This window comes from Cebidichthys violaceus, unplaced genomic scaffold, assembly GCF_023349555.1.
Source record: "Cebidichthys violaceus isolate CVI_PGR_0920_01 unplaced genomic scaffold, fCebVio1.0.p SCAF_7, whole genome shotgun sequence".
Classification (NCBI taxonomy): Eukaryota; Metazoa; Chordata; class Actinopteri; order Perciformes; family Stichaeidae; genus Cebidichthys; species Cebidichthys violaceus.
The window spans coordinates 1,716,173-1,739,500 of NW_027176927.1; the positions used below are offsets into that span (position 1 = coordinate 1,716,173).

General features: G+C 43.5%; 1 protein-coding gene across 1 annotated transcript; it reads left to right on the forward strand.

Moving 5' to 3' along the window:
- Positions 1–634: 634 nt before the first annotated feature.
- iglon5 (IgLON family member 5) lies at positions 635–22,955 on the forward strand. Its single transcript, XM_068735436.1, has 8 exons — positions 635–641; positions 864–942; positions 3,731–3,963; positions 5,652–5,771; positions 12,404–12,535; positions 12,818–12,938; positions 14,079–14,230; positions 16,439–22,955. The coding sequence occupies exons 1-8, from the start codon at positions 635–637 to the stop codon at positions 16,540–16,542; spliced, it is 948 nt and encodes a 315-aa protein (XP_068591537.1). The 3' UTR covers positions 16,543–22,955.
- The last annotated feature ends 373 nt before the right edge of the window (positions 22,956–23,328 follow it).

Here is a 23,328-nt window from a genome sequence, read left to right on the forward strand (position 1 = left end):
TTCTAAGCTACTCACTGCACCGGCTTCTTTTCATAAAGTCACCATTTATTAAACCTCAAGGCTAGAACACAGCAAAGGCCTACTGGAGATATTGAGGTCATTTTGCAGGCAGAGGGAGAAAGAGATTGTCGGAGATGGAGGGGAGACACAAGCTGAGGTATCTGGTGTCATGCTGTGATTTGGCAGAGTCGAGATGGACCGAGCCAGGTGTCTTACCGGGGAGCAGCTCGCCGCAGTAACCAATATAACTGCCAGCATATAAGGTCTTTGGTTATCTTTGTTTGCAGTCCAAGCAAGTTCACAAAAAATGACTTCAAACTACTTTAATGTGTTTTTCCCACCTGAGTGAAACACATCTCACAGATGCCAAGTTTGAATCTCCTCTTCAACTAATGGCACTCAGTAAGAGTGTGTGTGTGTGTGTGTGTGCTTTTGTAAGCATGTGCCTCTGTTCTCCGAGAGAGAGTGTGTGTGTGTGCGTGTGCGTGTGTGTGTGTGTGTATATTGGTAGGCAGGATGAGCATCCCTTCTGTTACCGTTGCTGTCCCTTCATTTCACGCTCCGGCAGCTCCGCGTGAATCCTCTTCCCTTGGCTCATTATCAGCGCTGTTCAATGAGCGCGCATCCCGCCAGAATGCAGGGTAAAACCAAATCATTATTCAAGTATGGGGGTCAGTGCAGACGTTGTGACTCTTTTGTTTAGTATATTTATTACTTTCCCTTCAGGATACGGAGCACATCCCCGCCCAAACTCATTGGGCGAGGTAGTCGTTTCTCAAGCACCTGACCTGAGATTGATGAACGCCAGCGTCTGGTGCCATGATTGGATGCTCACTGGTCTCTTCTCTCATTTTTCTCTGCAGCTTCCAGTGTGCACGGAGGAGAGTTCGGACACCTGCCGGACAACATTACAGTGTTGGAAGGAGAAAGAGTCACTTTGAGGTAACTCCTGATCCTACACCTGCACCCACTAATTACATGAAAAACGTGTTTGCGTTCCCCCCCCCCACCCCACCTGTCATGCCGATTTAATTGCCAATTCTCCGTCACATAACTTCAATTAGGCGGCCCAAATTGTGCCATATTTTTCGACTCTGTCTGTCCTGTTGCTAATTGAATGATAATAACTGTCACATGTCGCTGGAGTCATGCCGCCCGTCTGCAATCACCTTTTACTTAGATGTAACAATAATGATGCACAGGTCAGCTCGGTGGGCGGACCAACCACACTTGACTAACTGTGAGTGATAAAGTAGAAATCACAGCTTTCCCTGGCTCCCAACCAAGCAGAAAAATAGCCAACTTGGGGTTTTTTTTCCCTGTCGTGTGGATGTGACCAGGCTTGGCAGTGCATTCAGCAGCGAAAAAAAAGAAAAAAAAATCCAAGTCAACATTACTTTCATCACATTTAAGCCCTTCAGTTCTCTGAAAAAAAATCTTTTTTTTAAGTTTAGTTTTCTCTTGCAAGAAGAGTGGGCCTTCCACCAAAGTCAAACATATTACAGGTCTGTCAATATTTGTCAACATCAACAAGTCTCTCTCAAAGTTGGGAATCAAACAACCATGAAAGCTGATCTATAATGTTATCAGGACGTGTAGCCTGAAGCTCTTCTATTGACACAGGGGAGAAGTCAAATCTATATAATTTATCTGGGTGTTTAAAGACCAAAAATCCTTAACTGAACGCTCTTGGGTTTCAGAAAACATGTGCTTTCAATGTCACTGCTTATTCCTTTACAATTTGGTATCTGGACATCTGTGCACTAGCAAATTCAAAACCTTTTGATGAGCTGGTGGTAATCCCCTTCAGTTCTTTAAACCAGCCGTTCCCGACCTTTTGGACTGTGAAAACAAAAGCTGTGCCACTACTTGTGGCTCCTTTGTACATGTTGCTTGAGTCTACACTTGACCACTTCAAGCAAAGGCTGATTATTCCTTCAGCGTGGGTTTTATCTGAATACTTTTAAAGAAATAACATTATCCAGTAACTCACAAGAAAAAACACAAAGATGAAATCAAAGTCTGAAAAAATAAACCCGTTTTTCTTTTCTGCCAGAAATATGTTTTCTTGAGTTTCCTTCTTGTTGACCATCTCTCGATGCCTCAGGCTTGTGTCCTTGAAGTCCCCTATGTCAAAACCACCGCTTAAAAAAAACTCTACTTGTGCTTGCGGTGTTCCAGATATTATTCTGGAAGTTTGATTTCACGGTACAGATCATCAGTAGTGATGCGATGGCACATTTTGTAATCAGATGCGTGTACGTTTAGTCTGCTCTGGACAGTCGGTAGCTGACAAACAGCAGACTAAACAGCTTCATAAGTAATATCCATTTTCATGTAAAATCACTTTTGCCCAAGTGGCACAAATACTTGTGTTATGCTCGAGACAATGCTGTTGTGTTGGCTTTGATGCGGCCCATTAAGACGAGGCACATTTGATGCTATTATGGTGCTCATTTCCTCTGGGCTTGCAGTCCTGTAGCTACATCATCAGTGCAGAAGTGATTAATTTTAAAAATAGATTAATAGATTGTTTGTACACATAATGATCTTCTTTATGGTGGGATTTCTTACTTTAACGTCTCTGTATCTAAATTAACCAGCCACAAAACTGAATCAACATAAAGTATTGCCTTGCTCTTTTCCTCTTTTCCTGAACCTGCTTGGCCCTCGGGTCACGTGTCCACCTGAACGTCAGCCCAGTGCCTGTTTGTTAAAGGCTTCCAGGCTAACCTGCACTGTAGCTGTTATGCACGGTGGTGTCACTGCCACTGACTTTGGCAGGTGATCTAAGATCTACCTCAACCTTGATATGTATCCAGGTCACATCAATTAAACATGAGGACAATAGAGGCCTGGCCTCGCAGCTAGTTGAAGCTGGGTAAGGACATCTAGTGGCCAAGGCAAGAACTGACGTCACACCTTTGGACCGTGGGCTCCTGTTTTGAAACGTGCCACATCCTTTTTGGAACAACGCCAGGGATATACTGCGCTTTAATCAACACACTCACTCATATCCTTCCTTATTTCCACACATTTTTAGATTGGACCGCATTCATGTTGAATGTTAAATTAAAGAGAAAAGCAAGCTGTGAAGAGAATAATGATTTACACTTCTCATGCAACACTTTGCTCACAACCTCTTGGATTTCCTATAACTGACCTCAGCCATATTTCTTTTTATAATTTGACTCATTTTTTCTCCACCTGTGTAGCAGGAGTGATGGGTAATCATTAGTGCAATGTTACCAAAGAGGTTTGTCTGTAACCTCTTGGTAAAACTGCACTAATAATGAGGTGACAAATAAAGGAGAAATTAGAATAAATGAGAGGGGAGACATAATGAATGCAAGATGCTTTGTACAGGGCACGCATGAGTGCACCCTGAATGGTTTGTAGTAGAAAAGGAAGTGAATCATGTGCTATGACCTTCGCAGGCACTGTATTCCCATGTATTTGAACACCTATGGGAGATTTTGGACTAACATGTTTTTCAGCGCTCCCCACCATCATAAAAACACCAAAAGAGGGAGTATACTTCAGGAAAATGGTGTCCAGTTCTTTCAGTATTTTGAGGTGCGTTGAAGCTCGTCAGCCGTGTGTAACACTGTACCAAAAACACTTTTATGTTGACATTTCACCCGTTTCTACATCTGTATGTAACGATTTGAACACCTCAGCGGTATTTAGCATCAACCCTACTCATGTCTCTCACCTCTGGTCCTCTCAGATGTCGGATCGACGAGGAGGTGACCCACAAGGCCTGGCTGAACCGCTCCAACATCCTGTTCGCGGGGACGGACAAGTGGTCGCTGGACAAGCGTGTGACGCTGGCCAACAGCAACAACAGTGACTTCTCCATCCACATCGACAAGGTGCAAGTATCCGACGAGGGGCCCTACACCTGCAGCTTCCAGGCCAACAACAAGCCCCGCATTGCCCACGTCTACCTCATTGTCCAAGGTGAACAGCCGAGTCGAGACTGAACAGGATTCTGTTATAAGGGATTTTAAAGTGTTTACCGTTTCCAGTATAAGTGACTCATTTCCCTGATATATCCAGAGCCTGCAGATGTAATGCAAATATAAGCAGTGTGTGCATCGATGTTACTGTAAGCACCCTTGGATACAAATTAAATGGCTTAATTATGCATTTCGTCATTCATCCAAGCGTAGTGCTGTCTATTGGGTGTGATTGAGGTTTGACAGCAGGGGAAGCAAATAAGATGTTCTATAGTTACGTTTCAGTGTTCCTTTTCTATTAAATCAGAGTTAAATTCATGATGTAAAACTAGGTAGATAATGTTTTTCATGATGTTTGAGTATACAAGGTTTTGTATTTATCAAACTGCAATTACTTAGCTGGCCTATGTATGTGTGCGGCTTCAGTAAAGAAGGCCTAGTGCAGCTGACAGATAACCAGAAAGTCAGTTTCAATAACAAGGCCAAGTCCAAGCCCATTTGTTATTTCCATGTGGTCAGGTAGGGTTGCTTGTCTTCATAAGAGTTAGGCAGATCAGATGGATGAGGATATTATGTGGAGGAGATGCGGTACACAGGGGGGGGCTGTCCGTAGTGCCTGACTTAATAACTGACAGTGCAGGACCACGACTGTGGCTCAGTCATCAAGTCAGCAACTAAGTGAGTGAGAGTCTGACTGATCCTGAGTGACATGATGTATTGGCGCAGAACTGCCCAGAGGATGGATCTCAGACCTGTTCCACCTCCATGTGTCAATTTCTCGCATATTTTGGATAGTTCGTTGTGCAGATTTCATTAATATACCACCGACAGGATGAAAGTGAAAAATTTGTCACGGGATATATTAGGGTAAATTCTGCTGGAGTGAAAAACTCGAGGTCTGGCTCACAGCTCACGGGTGGCGGAGACAATGTCAGCCGCTTACTAAGAGAGTTTTCACATCGTACTGCAGCCAAACAAACAACTCTTGTCTGCAGGGTGCCAAGCTTGGCACAGATGACCATATATACCTAATTCCAAGTCGCCTGCAATTCAAGCCCTAGCTTGATATCACACTAAATAATTACACCCTCAAGTCAGTGTATCAAGCAGGAGCAGCTTCACCGCCACTCCAATCTGTTCTTTATCGCTGCAAGTATTCAACTCCAGCAAGATAGAGAAAAATGGGATCCTCGGTAGATGTCTTGCAAAAAAAAAAAAAAAGAAGCAATTTCAGGCCCGAGCTCATTAAAAGCAATGATAATGGGCCATTTAAATTCAAGGGGCCATCATGTTATCAAACTAAATACATGCATAGCGGTCCAACACTTTGTGAGTTTGGGGCAAAGCGGTATCCAGGAGTGGCCGTTCACCTAAAAAAAAAATCAAAATTCGGACAACCACTTCTATGAATTTTCTTTAAAATGGATCAGATGTCAGGAGAAGGAGATTTCTCAATTCCCATTTGCAGTAATTTAGAATTCAGCGCATTTTAAGCAGACAGACAAGCATATTGTTGCACAGTTCAGTGAGCGCAGATCATTAATCAGCTGATTGCCTCTCTGTCTTAGGTGCACGGATTTGCATCATACCTTAAGCACCTTAATAGGCTGAGGCCATACCTCATCAATAATGTATGAAATAAAAGGGGATTTTGAGGTCATATTTTAATGACATGATTTTGTTTTTCAGTGCCGGCCAGAATTGTCAACATCTCAAAAAACGTGTCGGTGAACGAAGGCGAGAATGTAAACCTCTACTGCCTGGCAGTGGGTCGCCCTGAGCCCACCGTCACCTGGAAAGACCAGAAATGTAAGCCACCCCTTCTTGCTTGCTTGTCACCACATCCAGAGAGCTCTTGTTCACAGCTTCACCTTTATCTCCCTGACTTCACATTCATCCCTAACCTCTTTTATAGTCTTTTTATCCCCCCCCCCCCATTTCCTTCCTAAAGGCTTATCAGCATTCAGCTCATGTCCAAGTCTTTATCCCACATACCTGTGTCATCACTCTTAAACCCAGCTGTTAAATCTGTCACCATCTTAAATTCATACTCTCGGTATTCTCCCTATGTCCCAATGTTTTCTCCCAAATAACCACACATTATACGTAATTATTCCCACCGTGCCACCTGTAATCGTCAGCATCTGTCTTCATCCACCCTGTCTACCAGCATCACGATGCCAACCTACGCTAACAGCCACTTAAAGCAGCTATTTTTAGCATCCATCATTGTGTGGAATCAGAACTAGTTCAGAGTGGTCAGGATGCAGGACTTGATAGTTGAAGTTAAATCCATTAGATTTGATCAGCACGGCATTTATTCCATTTTTCTCTGTTCCTACCTTTATCACCGCAAATGGCAAAAAACCAAAACATGGCTTTTAGAGATTTTATGGTTTTATTATTTTTGTATCTCCGCCAAGAGATAAAGAGATCAGTCGTGTGAATGAGTGTGTGCATGCTTGTGTGTACATCTCTGTGTCTGTCCACAGCTAACCTTGCATACTGCTTCATCAAACTGCATAATATTTTTGGCGCTCATTTATGGACAGATGATCAAGGGACTCTTGTGGGTGTAGCGACTCACACTCTCTCAAAACACCTTTTATATTGCCTATTTAATGCTGCCATTGATACTGCCAGTGAAGCCATCTGGATGCCCTAAGTGCAATTGCTTTGTATTATACATCTGCATGAATGACGTTATTCTACTGTACCACATCAGCTGGTTTATCAGGACACTCTCTAGTGTCATCAATTAACCTACGTTGCATGTTGTTGGACTGTGGGGGGTGGGGGAGCAGGAGAATGTGGAGAAAACCTACGCTGGGGAGAACATGCAAACGCCACACAGAAGGGCCGTCAAGGCCCCTCTTGCGCTGAGTCGACAGTTCTAGCCACCACACCACCATGCAACCCTACTGAATGCGCCTTTCTTGTTGTCTGTAAAGGCAGTACTGTATCATTGTTTGGTACATGAAGAAAATGGCTATGTACTGAATATACAATTGTGCTATGACTCAAATTTCTTACTACAATAATTTTCAGCATTTAAGCAAAGAATGTTTATCTCTTTTGACTTATGTAGTATTATATTATTTGTCGTTCCTATCAGTTTGGCTACAATATATTGTATATTGCATGAGCTCCATGGCTTCTTTGATGAAATATGACCATTGAATTTTGTTTGTTGTGTGTAGATTCCAAGTATATCTTAGATTGAACTTCAACTTTGACAGTTGAGGGAGATATTACAGAAAAAAAGATTAGCATTCTAAAAGGTTTCTGTGTTTTGAAATTGAAGTTATGGACTCTTTTGTGCGGCTGGCGTTGCATCCGTGTCGCAAAAGTCTTTGGTTAAAGCATTTTCATCACACAGCAGTATTGGCTGAGTTGTAGCTTGACGACAGCAGCAGAAACACAGATCAACTGCAGCACAGAGACAGCAATGATACAAAGGTCAGTGTGAACAACTACTCAACACGCTGTAATTATACTGTATACTGCAAATAAATGCACAACCTATACTGCACTGCTGTACTTACAGACAGCTTGGGGCTCGCTCAAAAGGTCTGTCCCTCCTCCTCTCTCCCTTGTTTGTCCCTGGGTTAGTCTGCTGTGCATGTAATGTCCTTCTCTGCACAGTCAGTGTTTGTGAACCTACACAGAACCTCAGAAAGGGACAAGCCCATAGTGATCATAGACACCCAAAAATAGAGGAGAAAAGTAAAAGCATTCAAGAGCGCACACCTGCAGCAAACACACACACACACACACACACACACACACCACCTTACATCACAAACTGTGCGGTTGTCCTCACTTGCAAGCCTACAGCATTTCTCCTCTGTCAGCAGTAATCCTCCCTCTCTAGCCGCCCCCACCATCTCACACCGCCTCCCCCCCCCCCCAATAACCCTCTCAGCTTGCAGTGGAGGAGATAGGGGCTGCATTGCTATTCCGTGGGAGTTTGTGCAACCAACCCATCAGTTGCAGGAGACCAGGGGCGTTTGGAGAAAGAGGTGGGGGTGGACTAGCCCAAAGAAACAGCAAGAAGCTGCCAGCCATCTGTCCCCATTACTCAGAGACTGCATAGAGAAACTGCAGGGAGGGGGGGCGAGCAGTATATGTGGAGGTTGAGTGCTCGTGTGTCAGGCGGTGGTTGAAGATGAGGAGGTGCAACACCTTAGAGCCGAGGCCGAGACCTCCTCAGTCTTCAGCCCCTTTGCAACTTGAACGGTTACCGGTTTCTTACAGATAGTGGCGGTAATCTGCGCTCGTTGCAGGCGCCGCCTCCTTCTTCTGCACCAAAGCACAGATATCTGTCGCACCCATTCACTCTCACTGGCATCCATCAGCTGACCCACTCAAGAGACATACAGGCATGTTGTCTCATTCAGTTAAATACACCAGCGCATCGGGGCCTTATCATTTGACATGCCATCCGTTAAAACACTCGTGGGCTTAGCTTGAACGAATGAATGCATGGTTGCTTCTTGTGGTGGGGAGGAGGAGGCATGCACTTTTCACTAAGAAGTAAGCAATACAATAAGCATAAAGAGTGTATACATTTGTTAGGGAGTTAGATTTTTGGATCAGAATGCTTGACGACAACAGAGCAGGTAAGATTGTCGGCAGACCCAACCAAATCCAAAAAGGACACGTGTAAAATACAGAAAGTGACAGGAATCATTGAACAGCTGTGCTACAGCCATGACAGCAAGGCTGATGTGAAAGAGGACATGTGCTCGTGTGTGGGTATATATACTGAGTGGAGTTGATGAGGGACAGGTGTGGCTTTATGAGAGAATGAATAGCATGTGTGCAGGTTGCGTTTGGAAGTCAGATGATTTGTAAAGGCAGCAAAGTGTTGCTTGAGAGCACTCACAAGTCTATTTTTGAACTGTAATTTGTCCAGCTCAGTACATATTTTGGTCACAATTACTTCAGTAAACAAATGTATTGGGTCCTTATCAAAATGTTGATGTGCTTTGTGTTAAAGTTGAAAGCAATATTCTATATTTTTGATATTAACAATTCCACTAAAAGAACAAAACCAATCATGCTTTAATCCGTGTCTGAAACTTTTCTTCCCTTTGGCCTCAGCCTCAAGCCCATTTGTTCATACTGAAGACAAGCGTCTGGGGAAAAAAAATGGTTTGCAATATACAGCTTAATCTTTTTTAAAATGACAAATGATTTCCTATAACAGTCAGGCACTGTAGGGTTGAGCAAATGTTACTGAAACAGGAGTAAATATTGTGTTTTTTGGGAACTGTTTTTTCTGCCGTGGATTAAGACACATTACAGCACCAGGGAGGTGTATGGTGGATTTACTAAAAATAAACTAGTGCCCATGTTTATGGTGATGAAGAAACATGCCAACGACGCAAAGGTGTATTAATGGAGGTCTATGGCCAGAGGTGTGGACTCGACTCACATAACTTGGACTCGAGTCCTATTTGAGTTACAAATATGATTTGATTTGACAAAATCAAAGAGACTTTAAAATACTTTATATCTTCCGCCAAGGCCAAAGATTGAAATGTATGTTGTTTTAAAAGTGTGCCGCGAATCAATTCATGTCCCTTCATTTCCTGAAAGCACTAAAGCAATTCATTACCAGCAAGTCGACAAATTACTTTGTTTGAACAAATCTGACAGCATCCAATTAAGCTGCAGGAGAGAATCATGAAACCAACGTTACCAAAAGATACCAAAGACGGTTTCGTCCTTGTACAAAAGCTATGCGGTGGTCAACAAAAAATGAATTGCAGTATGCAACACTGCAAATGGCATTACATTTGGTGAAGAGCGCATTTTCAGTTGTTCAGGACTTGCCTGTTTTGGGACTTGAATTGGAACTTGAGTGCAAGAACTGGACACTTACTTAATACAAAGCAATGAATAAGATGTGTCAGTTGATTTATTGTTGGTTTTGGTCTTTTTATGAGATTTGTTCATCACAAGAAAATATAATAAAGAAATGTAACTGTGGAAAGAATGTGTAGTTAACTTCCTGAATGGAAGTCTATGGATCCATTATGTGCGTTAGAAGCCCGGGGACAAAGAGGTTTTCTTGCTGGTTTAAATTCTGCTGTAGCTTCATTTAGCTTCACTAACACACCTTTCATCTCTTCATTCTTTCAAAGGACAGGTTTTTTAGTCTGTCAGGCTGTCCATCCCGCTCTGTTGTAACCCAACATCAGACCTCTTCGCCTGGACAGTAGTTTTTGTAATGGAAATGGATAAGAGGAGCAGAGAAATCAAGTGCCCTGATGATCTAGACAGGCTCAAAGTGCTGCTGGGGAAATAGAGCACAGTTTCTCTGTAGGGCAGGCCAGAGCCCCTGATCCATTTTTTTCACCCCCCCCCCCCCCCCCCTCTCTCTCTCAGGTGCAATCCAACTATCTCTGGTGGTCAGGAGTCAGGCTCCTTCAAAAGCTATAAGTGGTTGATGGAGATGTATTTTACAGGCCATTGTAGGAGTGCCAGGGGCCGGCTCCAGTCAGATATGATCTCCCACCAAAGTGTAGAGAGGTGTGCAATGCCAGTCCAGAGATCTCAGGGGATGGAGAGGGAGGGAGGTAAAGGGAGTGTGAGAGCGCTGCTCGGCACTGTCATATTACATCACACACAGGTGCTGAGGATGAGAAGTCCATGAAAGAACCGACCACATCAAATACTCAACTTGACGTCTCAACTTTTATGTTGCTGTTACTCTCTTTTTGCTCTATCTTTATATCTGCGTATCTCTTTCAGTGTCTAACTCGGTATCTCTTGCAAATTACCGCACTCTCCGTGTCTGTAATGCGCTCTCTAGCGCACGATTGCTCTCATTTTCTTTTATTTTCTTTGTCCTTTTTATTTCTTGGAAGTCATCTGTAACAGCCTTGTGTGTAATTTCTCCAGTGCTAGTTGTCTGATTATATCTCACACCCAAGAGATACCGCCTCAGCTCCCCCCCTCTGGCAAAGTTGGGTGCTCTGCTTGCTTGACAGAGATGTCACAGGAGAGCTATATTTATCAAACTAATGGAATGAGTGAATACCATTGCACCCACCCCACCTCATCAGCAAGCGCCCGCCTGCACTTGCTCGGGTGGCACAAGCAGCCATCACCGCGGTTGTCGCTTGCTGCTCAGCCGCCGCTGCCGCAGCAGCTGCAAATAATCGTCTCCAGCTCAGTAGCCACACTAATAATCCTCCAGTATAATCTTCAATTAGAACCGGCGCGCTAATCTCTGACAGGAATAATCATGGAGTTTAGCGTCTTTTTAGTGTGTGTGTTTTTGAGTCGGTGTTGCTCACAAACGCGCTCAGGCACCATTTGTGTGTTTGTGAGGGCAAGTAAAGGTCCACTGATTGACAGTGGTTGTGTATATGTTTAGGAGGGCTTTGAAAGGGAAAAGCGAGCGGCAATTTAAGAGCTGGATTTCCTTGTTAGTGGTGAGATTATATATTATGTCGTGTTCCACAGTCTGACTTCTTTAATGGGGTAAAGGGGAGGAAAAAAAGGCCTAATGGTTTTGGAGGCTATGAGACAGCTGGCTGCTAAGACTTGCAGGGAGGGGGGGGGGGGGGGGGGAGGGGGGGGTGCACTCTCATTGTCATTCTTCTTCTCTCTCTGCCTCTCTGCCGCTGTCGATCCAATAACACTCCCAACATCCATTCCCTCACATGAAGGAGCAATAACTTGTAGCCCGTCTCCTCGACTCTACCCTCTGAAGACACTCTGTGGTTGTTTGTCGCTCCAAGGAAAAAAAGAGTGCAAGACTAACTAATTCGGTTTGGGTGCACCTGGGAGTTTGTCAACATCAAATAAGAGTTGAATATTCTTCTCAGTACTTAATGTAGAGAACAGGCCATCACCCTGGTGTGTCCAATGCATGGAAGAAAAAGCTTACAATTTCCCCTGACACATTAAAAGTAATGGTGTCACTGCTGTCAAGTCATGTTTGCCTCGATACAAAAGTTCACCAACTGACCCATTATTTTAATAAACAAAACAGTTTGGTCACTAAGCTTGAGTCATCGGACAACATACATTACTCTCACAGATATCACAGTGGCATTAGTATGTAGCTTTATTGCTTTCATGTTGTTTTCTGTTATACAAATGATGAATAATGATTCCAAGACGCAAGGAAGAAAAGTATTGAGAAAGAAAACGCAGTTCATTGCATTCAACATTGATGTGCATATCGGTAATCTTGTTTTTTGGTACATATATCAATTTCTCATGAAAATCACGATATTGATTTCCTTATATGTTATCTGATGTATGTGTGGTGCCTCCCCCATTCTCATAAATCATCTCATCCATAAATTGGTTGTCTGTCCACAGACAGTATCACACGGTAACCCTTAAATTAAATCAGTAGCCTGAGTCACCATGCATTTGATGCATAGTGACCCTTGACATCTGCCTTATGTCAATAGACGGGTTGGTGAGTGACGGCGAGTTCCTAGACATCACAGAGATCAAGAGGCAGCAGGCCGAGGACTACGAATGCATCACCAACAATGGAGTGGCTTCACCCGATCAGCGCAAAGTCAAGGTGACGGTCAACTGTAAGTATTCCTCTTCTGCGCCGCACAACAGCCCAACGGTGATAATTCAAGTCACACTGCACCTCCAGTGTTATAGCACAATGGTGTATAAATGATTTATGTTAATACCAAAGATGCATTATTATGTATGAATTCATACATCTTAATTTTGCTCTCTCCAGTGGGGGTTTCAACCTGGTTTGCAACCCTGTACTGACCTGACTCGACTTCTCGGTGAATGCACACGTATACTAATTGCTGAATTCCCTCTCCTCCCTCGTTTTTGTTTTTTTTCTCTGCCAGACCCTCCCATGATCACAGACATGAAGAACATGCCAGTCCATTTGGGTAAGACCGCCATCTTGCGTTGCGAAGCCATGGCAGTCCCGCCAGCCTCCTTCGAGTGGTACAAAGATGACCACAGGTGAGACCAGCAAAGAGTTCAGTGCTCATGTTTATGGTCCACATTTTAAGCCAGCTGCTTTTAAAAAATACATGTTTTTTTTCTCTCCATGGCCTTCGGCCCTCACTAAGCTGATGCGTTTCACGCACAAAATTAAGCTTTTTGAAAAAAGCACTTCAGAGTGAAAAAAAAAATCAATAAACACCGGCCTTGCACTTCAGTATTGCTGTCTAAAACTGAGCTTCTGAAACAATGGCGTAGAGGCCGGCTCAGACACGGTTTGGGGGCTTTAGAGGTTTTGATTTGTGACGTTCGTTGATTGGTCAAGGTCTCAGTGCAGCAGCACATGAATAACAGCCTGTCTGGTTAATATGTAGCTTTTATGAGCCACAATGACATCAAATTATTATACCAATCATTTACCTGACAACACCAACAGAAAGTATGCTAATGAGACCTGTTGAACTGTGAGTTCAGCGATATTAAAAAAACAGATACAGCAGGTGATAACGGAGAAAAGGAGGAAACAGAACAGATATGCAATTGGGCTGCATCTGTTATTGGGGACATGAGATCTTTACAAAAACAATCTAGTCATTTTCCCACATGAATTACATTTTCACATTAAGCCAGTTTACGGCAGACATATGTAGTCTTGGCTGCCGTCCATTCACCTACCCTCTGACATTAGTAAAGGTCTGAGATAATTGTAAATGTTTTCGCAATCTCTGGGGAAATATTATCTTGTTGGAAACCTATTTGCTCTCTATAACCCACACATAATCTGTCCTTCCAAGTTTGTAAAAGGTCCCAGAGAGGGTAGACGAGTTCGAATGATTTGGCATCAGCCAAAATAAGACGCAGAAGTACTTAAACAAGCCTTTTCCAGCCAGAGAGAGCTGTTAATAGAGTATAATGGGCCCCAGCAGGAGGTCTCTGTTATTTATGGACTGTTAGATTTCACTATTAGTACAAGGTGAGACAGAGTGTGTGGAGGGGGACTGTGTTCCATGGTCGTCTCTGGAGAGACAGAGAAACAAAAAGCCTCTTTAGCTGAGTTTCTAGGTGTAATGTTATGTTGTGTTTTTTCTGACACACTCTTTTTCTCTTTTTCTTCCCGCTTCCTTCCTTCGCTTTCGCTCCCCCACCACTACCACCCAGGCCGGTAGAGAGTGACAACAGCCTTAGGATCAAAAACGAGAAGACGCGCTCACTGTTGCTGTTCACCAACGTGACAGAGAAACACTTTGGCAACTACACCTGCTTTGCCTCAAACCGTCTGGGGGCTTCCAACGCCAGCATGCTGCTGTTTCGTAAGTTATCACACGCAGGTGCATGCACACAATGTCACAGTGTGCACATGTGTGCAAGCCCAAGCTGCCACAAGAACAAGAAAGTGCGCTCGCATTTATCTGACGTGACTATCAAACAGACGTGACATGCCCGAAAAAAAATAAAAAATACACAATACATATGCAATGACACTGTTTTTCCCTCTTCGCCCACTCTCATTTTTTGCCCTGCACACAGCACAGCGCTTTCTCAGCCCTCTCCTCCCTCCTTCCTCCCCATTTTCCGTTATTCTCCGCCCCATTAAAGCTTTGCTTGCCTATATTACCGTCTCTCTCGCTCTCGCTCTCTCTCTCTCTCTCTCTCTCTCTCTCTCTCTCTCTCTCTCTCTCGTTCGTTCGTTCACGCTCTCACCCTACATCTCTCGCCCATACACATTCCTGCACACACACACACACACACACACAGTCGCTCTGCTCTCTCCCGTTACCCAAGAAGTTGTCATTTCTCTCCATGCCCAATTCACATTAACCGTCCCCAATGAGCGATTTCCTACCCTTCCCCAGCCCCCCCCCCCCCCCCCCACCCTTTTAGTGCATTCAGTATTACCATCTTAAGTGAGTCCTTCATCTATCCCCTTTCTTCTTTCATTGCTTTACCCATTATCCCAGCCAGTCTCCCTTCAATGACTCACTCCCTCGTCAGACCCATACATCTTGCTGCTCTCTTTTTCCACCGCCGCTGCCACTTCTGTCAGCCTATCGCTCCGTCATCTGTCCTTTTGCCTCCTCTTTCCTTCCTAATCTCCCCCAGCCATCATTAGAACACAACAAATCCCTTTCTGTTCTGGACCAGGCACGGAAAATCAGACCATAATCGGACACTTTTGTGGTATTTCTATTGATACGCTGCTCCTCGCTGTCGTTGCCTCCCTGCCATCTTTGTTTCTGTGCTTTTTGTTCTTTTTCATACCTCACCATTTTAAAAAGGTGCAACATGTAGCATTTTAATATTAACAACCCGCCATCGCATCAAAATTGATGTAATGAGCCCATTACTGAGGCCACTGGCAGCCTGTACCAGCTTTCACTCGACATTGTTCAATTATAAGACACCAGGTTGCATTTTGTCAACCTACTAGATTGCCAAAATGGCACAAAACAGGAGGCGAGAATGTAATTAAAGTGTGTATTTTTTTGCAGTTGTCCATTAAATCGTGATGTGATTTTGTCGCTCAAATATGATATTCTTGATGGTACATTGAATTATATCAACTTTTGTTTTGCTTGTTGGAGAATCATTTTATGTTATTTTTTCCAGCATTTCAATTCATTTTATAATTCAATAGACTTTTGTCACTGTGGACATTTTCTCTTGTCAGACTCATGTGTAACTAATGACATTAACGAGGGTTGCATTTCATTGAGGTGCCCCAGTGCTTGTATTGTGTTTGCTGGCTGGCTGGTTTAGATTTCTGGCACACGCAAATGGAGGAGAGCCATTATAAATGTTATTAGTTTCACCTGTTAGTCAGAATGTAAGCCCTGAACCACATATATGTTTCTAAATTTAGAAATTCAATCAACCTTTTTTTTTTTTCACGGTGGTCATCTCGACGTATCAAATAGGTAGAACTAATAACATGAATAATGGCTGTGTTCTCGTACTGTGCAGCGACTTTTGATAGACCTCTCTCACGGAGGTCATTTAGACGTGTCAAATAGGTGTCACCACTGACATTGTAGTTCCAGAGTGCATGTTTTGTGCATATAGGATTAAGTAGCGCGGCTTCCTGGCACACCTAAAAAACACAGAGCCATCATGTTCACTTAAAATGTCAGCCCTCATGTCACAGCCTTCTACACTGTGTCCATTTTAAGTATAAAAATGATCTTGAATGGGATCCAGAAGTGCTGTCGTTCTCTCACATGAAAAGCAAAGCTTGAACGAAACATCTTCAGATGGTGCAATGAGTGTGAAGCTGTTGGAATATTGGAAATGTAGTTCTAATTTGCAAAAACGCCGGCTAATGCTGCGTTCCAGACAGCTCGGTACGCAAAAAAGTCTGCTGGAAAAAGCACAATGGGACACAATTTAAAGTCATTGTTCTTACTTGTAAACTCGGTAAACGCTTGGAGGTCAGGTATTAGAATTATAAAAGTAATGATTTATTTCTGTGTATATTCAAAAATACATATTTCTCCTTTTCCCCTTTCTCCTTTTTCGTCCAGGACCGGGCGCCATACAAGGGCGAGGGACCGGTCTACATGCAGGGATGGGTGTCAGCGTGTGTTTTTGGTTTTCCCTCTCTGCTGTTCTTCTGCTGAAGGTGTAAAGATCGAGCTCCACTTGGAATTGTCCCTAAACGCCCCCTCCCCCCTCTTCCTCCCTCTCTCTCCCCCTCGACGGAAGAAAGAAGGAAATGAAATTCTTTAATTACGAACCCATCACTGTGAACAAGAAGAATATGCATTATTCCAGGAGCCATTGAATCATTGCATCAAACACACAACCACATTATCCCCCCCCCTCCCCCAAAACCCCCGCTGCCTCGATTCAATTTCGAGGTCAAACCATTGTCATCATCTCTTCCTCCCTCTCTCCCACACACGGTCTGTCTCTCTCTCTCTTTTTGTCTCCCAGCATGCCTTGCAGATTTGTCTGACTTGGTACTTCCCTCCTCACCTTGTTTTCCCCTCATTATTACCACTGGGCCGATGTTGATAGAGAGTGTATATTAACAATTATTGTGTCGGTGATCAATGAGAAAGTAGATAATCTAACAACTGGACGACCATTTATGTAATATACATAGACTAATGACTGACCTACAATGTTTGCCTTATGGAAATGACACATAAAATCTCAATATCATGGTGGATATTTATAGAATTATAGTAATAATGTGTTAAAAACGGTCATGTGACCTTTTGAAAATTGTTCAATTGGTGGCCATGTGGAGTGTCACCCTCTGCTCACACACACCTACACCTACACAAACACATGTATGGATTTTTGATTTTAACTGTGTAGCAGTGAAGCTGCTATGAATGATGTCAAAATGTATTGAAAAAAGGGTGGGTGGTGACGGCGTCAGTCTTAACTACCCCTTTATGTAACTTTGGGGGTTTATACCAAGGTTTCGCATGTAGACCCCCTCACTACCCAAACCTTTTTAGCCCCCTCCCTCCGCCCTTCTGTTCAACGTGCTCTGTCTAGTCGCCCTCCGCATCGCTTTAGTGTTCTCTGCTCCGTGTCGACCCCCCTCCTCCCTCCGTCTTCTCCCCCAGTGTAAATATATGCGGTTAAGAGGCAACGCCGGCGACTTGGAGTTGCCCGGCGCTGAACGACATCTCCCATCAGCCTCGACCGCGCTGCAGTTTTCTGAAGCAGCAAGAGACTGTCCAGCGACAACGATATCTTCTGTTTCAAAGCTGCGACTCCATCCTCTTTGTCGCTTGTTGATAGCATGTACCGGTTAGAGATGTTCCTGTTGTGAGTCCACACTCCCTTCACCCCCCCAACCCTCCCCTCCCCCTCCCTCCCTGCACTGTGTCTGTTTTACTCTGCAAGGTTACCTGCTTTTACTTTTTTGGTGTTAATAATAGTACAGATGATGATGATGATGTTAATAAGTATTTGAATAACTATGAATAGTAATTCCATGTGAGAAAAAAAAAAGAACAAAATCTGATGGTAATGAGCCGTGCGTGGGAAAAAAGATTTTTTTGTATTTTACTCTAAGAAGTCACACACATTGAACAACCACAATGAAAAAAAATGAAAAAAAAGAGACATGTAAAGTTTTTGAAGTGATGTGCTCTATTTTGCCATGACAAGCTTTTTAAAAACGCATTTGAAACAGTCTGAGGGTTTATTTCATCCAAGTCCAGAAGCAGTGAATGATGATGTTATTTATAGTTTGTAACAGTTTATGTATCGGACTCTTTCTTTCCCATGCTTTGAACTGCATCACGGATTTACAGCATATTTGTCCAGTTTTCATAGTGTGTGTCTCTCTCCAACCAGATAGATAAATGATTTGGATCCATGTCAGTCTCTGATTGTGGCTGTAAGTCGGTTCTTGTTGGGCCAGACCACAGGGAGATAAAGATGTAATTAGCCGTTACCTGTGGCTGTCTAAGTGAAGGAGTCGGGGCTCCACCTGTCCCTCCTGCCAGCCAGTGATGGCCCTCATAAATCAAGCTCATACCTGCCACTGACAGGAATCCTCTTCAAGGACAACCCCGCCTTGGTGCACGAGTCCTCCCTCCAATGTGTACCTGTGACATGCAGGCATGGGCACTACAAAACCCCCATGGCACAATTATCCATCCACTACCCCCGCACAGCACAAACAGTGGGAGGTAAGCCCATATTTCAATACGGTGGCACTCGTTTCCCCGCTGAAACACTGTTTCCACTCACATGCAGCGACTATATGCAAATTTGCCATAACGAGCCTGCACGGAGAGATGAGTTTACCCCCGCTGAACCCTGACTACTGCGACCTTAAAGGGGAATTACTCAGTATTGAATCAATTGTCTGAATGTGTTTTGTTTGATTTTGTTTCAAACCAGCAATAACCCCTAACACTACTGTGCGAGAAGTATCAGATATGGTTAAAGCTGTGGTGTAATATCTGAAGAGATTAACAAGGTATATCAAATAAGTCTGTTGTTGTGCTTTTACTGTGTACAGTACTCTGAAATGATTGTGAAGCTCTGTTTAAATGGCCCTTAATCTAAAACACTACATGTTGTACTCAAAAAGTCTTGCCCTCTGCGATGTAGTCGGGTTGTCTGTGTGACAGAACACACTGTTTGTGCATGCATCTTGTTGCTCCAAAAGTGATGACGGATTCCATTTCAAGCACAAGAGCAGGTTGTTTGGTCAGTGCTTCTTTTTTTTCTGCCGCAGTCTCTTTTTCATCCTCTCAATATCTCGGCCTTTTTTTTCTATTTCTCACTCAAATACTGTACACTGTTCCATGTCAGCGTCCCACTGGGTTTGTCAGTGGCATATAACATCTCTATGTACATAAGCTGTCCTTGATGAAGAAAAAGAACAAAAAATAGAAGAAAAAACATCCCCAAAAAAAAAAAAACACGGACAAAAAAAATAACATACTGTCATGTTTCTCAATGTGGGATTGAAAAAAAAGCACGTCAATGTTGGTGTATGGGTGGATTTTGAAAAAAAAAATGAAAAAATGAAAAAAAGAAACAAGCAAACATTGTTGTGTTCAGGTTTATGGGTAACGGGTCCAGATGGGGGGGAATTCGGGCAATATGGCTTGAAACCGTGGAGTGATAATGAACAGAATGTGGGCATTTGTACAAACAAGCAGCTAAAGAATCATGAGTCATGACGTATGTAAATGAATCACACTTGGAGAGGGTGTGGGGAAGGAGGCAGCAGATCCCCTGGGTGCAGAATTTGAGGGTAGGAGAGGATGCTGTTGAGAGAGCACCCGGTCCGACGGGCCTGTGGGAGGATACCCTGACAATGCAAATCCAAAAGCCGAGAGCCAGAGGGAGATGGGATGACACTAACCAGACTGTGAACCCTCCAGTTAGGGGGAGAAGACAGACAGGCCCTCATATTGCATTTCCCAAACTTGAGCGCCGTGGTCTTTCCCAGGGGAAAGTGTACCACACACTATTTATGCTTGCACTATGTAATATGAACACCATTAACATAGCCTTGATCGCAAACAGTCTGGCCTACTTCAAGTGTATAAATAACACCCCGACTGGGGTTCAATGAGTTTACAGTGATATAAACAAGACGTTTGCTCGGCCTCTAATTACATTCGGTGCACCCTGATGAGAAAGTGTTGATTGGCTCCTGCAGCTGAAGGTTATGTGATCTGTTTACAGAATCTTTGTTGATAAGATGGCACAAAGCTTTTATTTTGAGCTCACAAAAGTAGCACGTAGCGCCAGTTGACAGTGTATAGCATTGTGTTGCACTTTAATAGCTGTACTTTTGTTTACGGTCAGATTTGAGTAATGGATTGACACCGGCGGAAAAGGAGGTGAATGTATATAGCTGTAAATGAATGGCCCTTTTTTGCTTTTATAAACATATCAGTGCAGTGTTTCGACAAGAACTTTGGAATAGGGTTTGTAAAATACCTGTTACAGTTTCAGAGCACTGTGCCGCCTTTGCTGAGAGGAGTCAGGTAATTAAGCTCTTCAGAGTGTAAGGAAAGATACCGCACATCGTTCCTGAACTGTTGCAGTAAAATAATTATGGTGCTTTGAAGCCAAGACTGTAGAATGGCAGAAGAAGTGCAAGCCCGGAGAAGGTCTGAATGTACTGCTGTCTTCATTTTGTATGCGGCAGGCTCATGCTGGAGCTTTTCCTACAACACCCTCCCCTACATGGAACAGAACCAGGACCCACTTTCAATTCTGAATGCAATGGTTAATCAATACATTCGACCAAATGGCTTTGGAATAGAGCAATTTCTCCCCGGCCCGCCTTACCAGGTCCCCAGAAGCTGAATTGATCAAGTGTCTATAGACCAGCCTTAGAACAGAGAGCATAATTCATCATGCCTGATACAAGACACCCCTAATTGTGCATTGATTTTAAACCCTTCTCTGAAACCATTTTGGCAAGCTGTAATGTCAGCTCAGTAAACTATGTGTTCAAAGCTACGGTTCAGATCCAGGGAATGAAGAATTAATCATTTGTTTTTCAAGTCAATCCAGGCTGGTATTTGTTTTGCTCAGACCGTACACGCTCACTGGGCTTTTAACCACGAGGCGCAGCGGGTGCTGTAATGTTACATTAGATTTTATTAGTAATGACAGAGATGTAACCTGGATCATTGTGCGGTTGCCAATGTCAGCAGCTATTGACACTGTGTATCCAGAGGCTTATTTCTGGATGTAAAACACACAAAGTTAAGATGTGAGCGTGCAATACAATAGTGAGAATTTAAACGTAGCAGGTCATAATTTAATGATGTGAGAAATTGCAAACATTGCTGTACCAGAGTCAGTATACCAAAAGGCAATATACGCAGAGTGACAATTATATATGAATGATTATCATTGCTCTAAATCCCCTGCTCACGTCCTTTACAGCAAAGCATGCCTAATTCCCATATATTATCCTAATTATCCATTGTTTACCAACTATCTACAGGCTCATTCAGTCCTCATGGGCAAAGTCCATGTTGCAAGTCTATTAAGGCCCAGTACTTTTCCATTACCGCAGCTAATGAGTGCATTAGTATACAGCATGCTAGACGGGATTGTGATGACGGAAAGTCTCAGTGAGCATGAGCACACTTCAGGTGTTTGAAATGGCATCAGATTTGTTAATTAAAGAGTCGCATGACACTTGCAAGATGAAGGTGTAGATCGGGATTAGTGTTCATTAATTGGGATATATAGTTATAGATAAATAGAGATAGTTAGAGATAGATAGATGGATGTTTTAATGCAGTGTTTAGTGTTAGTATTTTGTTGAGAGTAGATAAATAGGTGTTCTGTATATATTTAAAACCTCAGCTTGCAGCAAAGATGCCTGGTCACAGAGACGCCAGCCTCGCCTTCTTCCTCAGCGCGACCACAGATGGCGTCTTGTCAATCACTCACCTCTCTAAGAACAGGAGCGTCTGGCTAATTAACGGCGTGCCGCACTCCTCCAGTTGAGCAGCGTTCGCGTGGACCAGGCAACACAATGGAGGCATCTCGCCCACCACGTCTCCCCTAGTCATTAAGTCGCCCACCTCACATCTCCAACATAGGAGGAGTCCCATTACTTGGCCTCTCTGAATCACCAGCCCACGCCTGGCATTTTGCTTGTCAATCAACCGCTGGGTAAATATTGGTTGTGGTGCTGAGAACTGACAGGGGAAACTTGGATTTCTTTCACAAGTGACAGCACCATTTGGTGTTTTATTTGTGCTGATTTTTATTGCGGTTCTGTGGCGGCGGGGCTGCGGTGAAGTCACCGATGCGGGCTACAAGTGTCTTATTACCGCGTTAGGTGCGCTAGAGGCTGGGATACATGACAGGATGTATGATAGGGGGCTGGCCATGTGCTTTGTGCCTCAAGAGGGCAATAACAGTGAACAGACTGCAGGAACCCTCACTGCAGAGTAATGGAAAATGACCCATTTGGAAACTAATAACACATTTTACCAGAAGAGAACCAACCGTGTATAATTGAGGGAATGAGTTGTCTTAGGTTGGTGTTGAATGTGGAGCCCATCTCCCTCTCTCTCCTCTTCTTCTCTCACTCTCTCTCCCTCTCTCTCCACACACACACACACACACACACACACACATTTCCTTCATTCTTCCTGTCCTCCATTTCTTTTTGTGTGGAGATAACCTGTGATAAGTCCTGCTCTCTCACCTCTCAGTACTCCAGGTTTGCCCACTCTGCCGTTTCTGATATAAATGATGTGTTAGTATTTGTGTGTGTGTGTGTGTGTGTGTGTGTGTGTGTGTGTGTGTGTGTGTGTGTGTGTGTGTGTGTGTGTGTGTGTGTGTGTGTGTTGGTTTCGCCGGATTATGAGGACGTTTCTATGGTATACCTGCTTACTCTGTGAGGACATCATGGACTTGTGAGGACAAAGGACAGGTCCAACAAGTTGAACAGTGTAGCAGCACAGAAGTGTGTGTGTGTGTGTGTGTGTGTGTGTGTGTGTGTGTGTGTGTGTGTGTGTGTGTGTGTGTGTGTGTGTGTGTGTGTGTGTGTGTGTTTGTGTGTGTGTGTATTCTCTGAGCTGCAGGTATGTTTGGTTCCTTCACAACATAGACCTGAATTTACAGACAGTATTCCATTCCTCAAGATCTCATCAATGTAAACACACAAGACAAAAAAAAAACAATGAAAGGAGCAAAACATTTGCCTTCCACCGTGACAGGTGTTCAGTGCTGTGAAGCGATGATTGTACTTCTTTTTGATCCGCTTAGTTGCTGAACGTGTCTTCTTTGACTTTTATTTCCGAGTGTCTTTTTCTTTTCTTTTTTTTTTTTTTCAAAATCCATGAAGTGGAGTTAAAAATCATATCATGTGGAGGGAGACAAAAAAATAAAAAATCTGTTTTGTTTTTAAGAGAACTCGCTGTGTGTGGTTTGTTGCTGGAAG

Coding starts and splice junctions, on each gene's coding strand:
- iglon5 (XM_068735436.1), top strand. Junction 3,964..5,651: donor CGTCTACCTCATTGTCCAAG/GTGAACAGCCGA, acceptor TTTGTTTTTCAG/TGCCGGCCAGAATTGTCAAC. Junction 12,939..14,078: donor TGGTACAAAGATGACCACAG/GTGAGACCAGCA, acceptor ACTACCACCCAG/GCCGGTAGAGAGTGACAACA.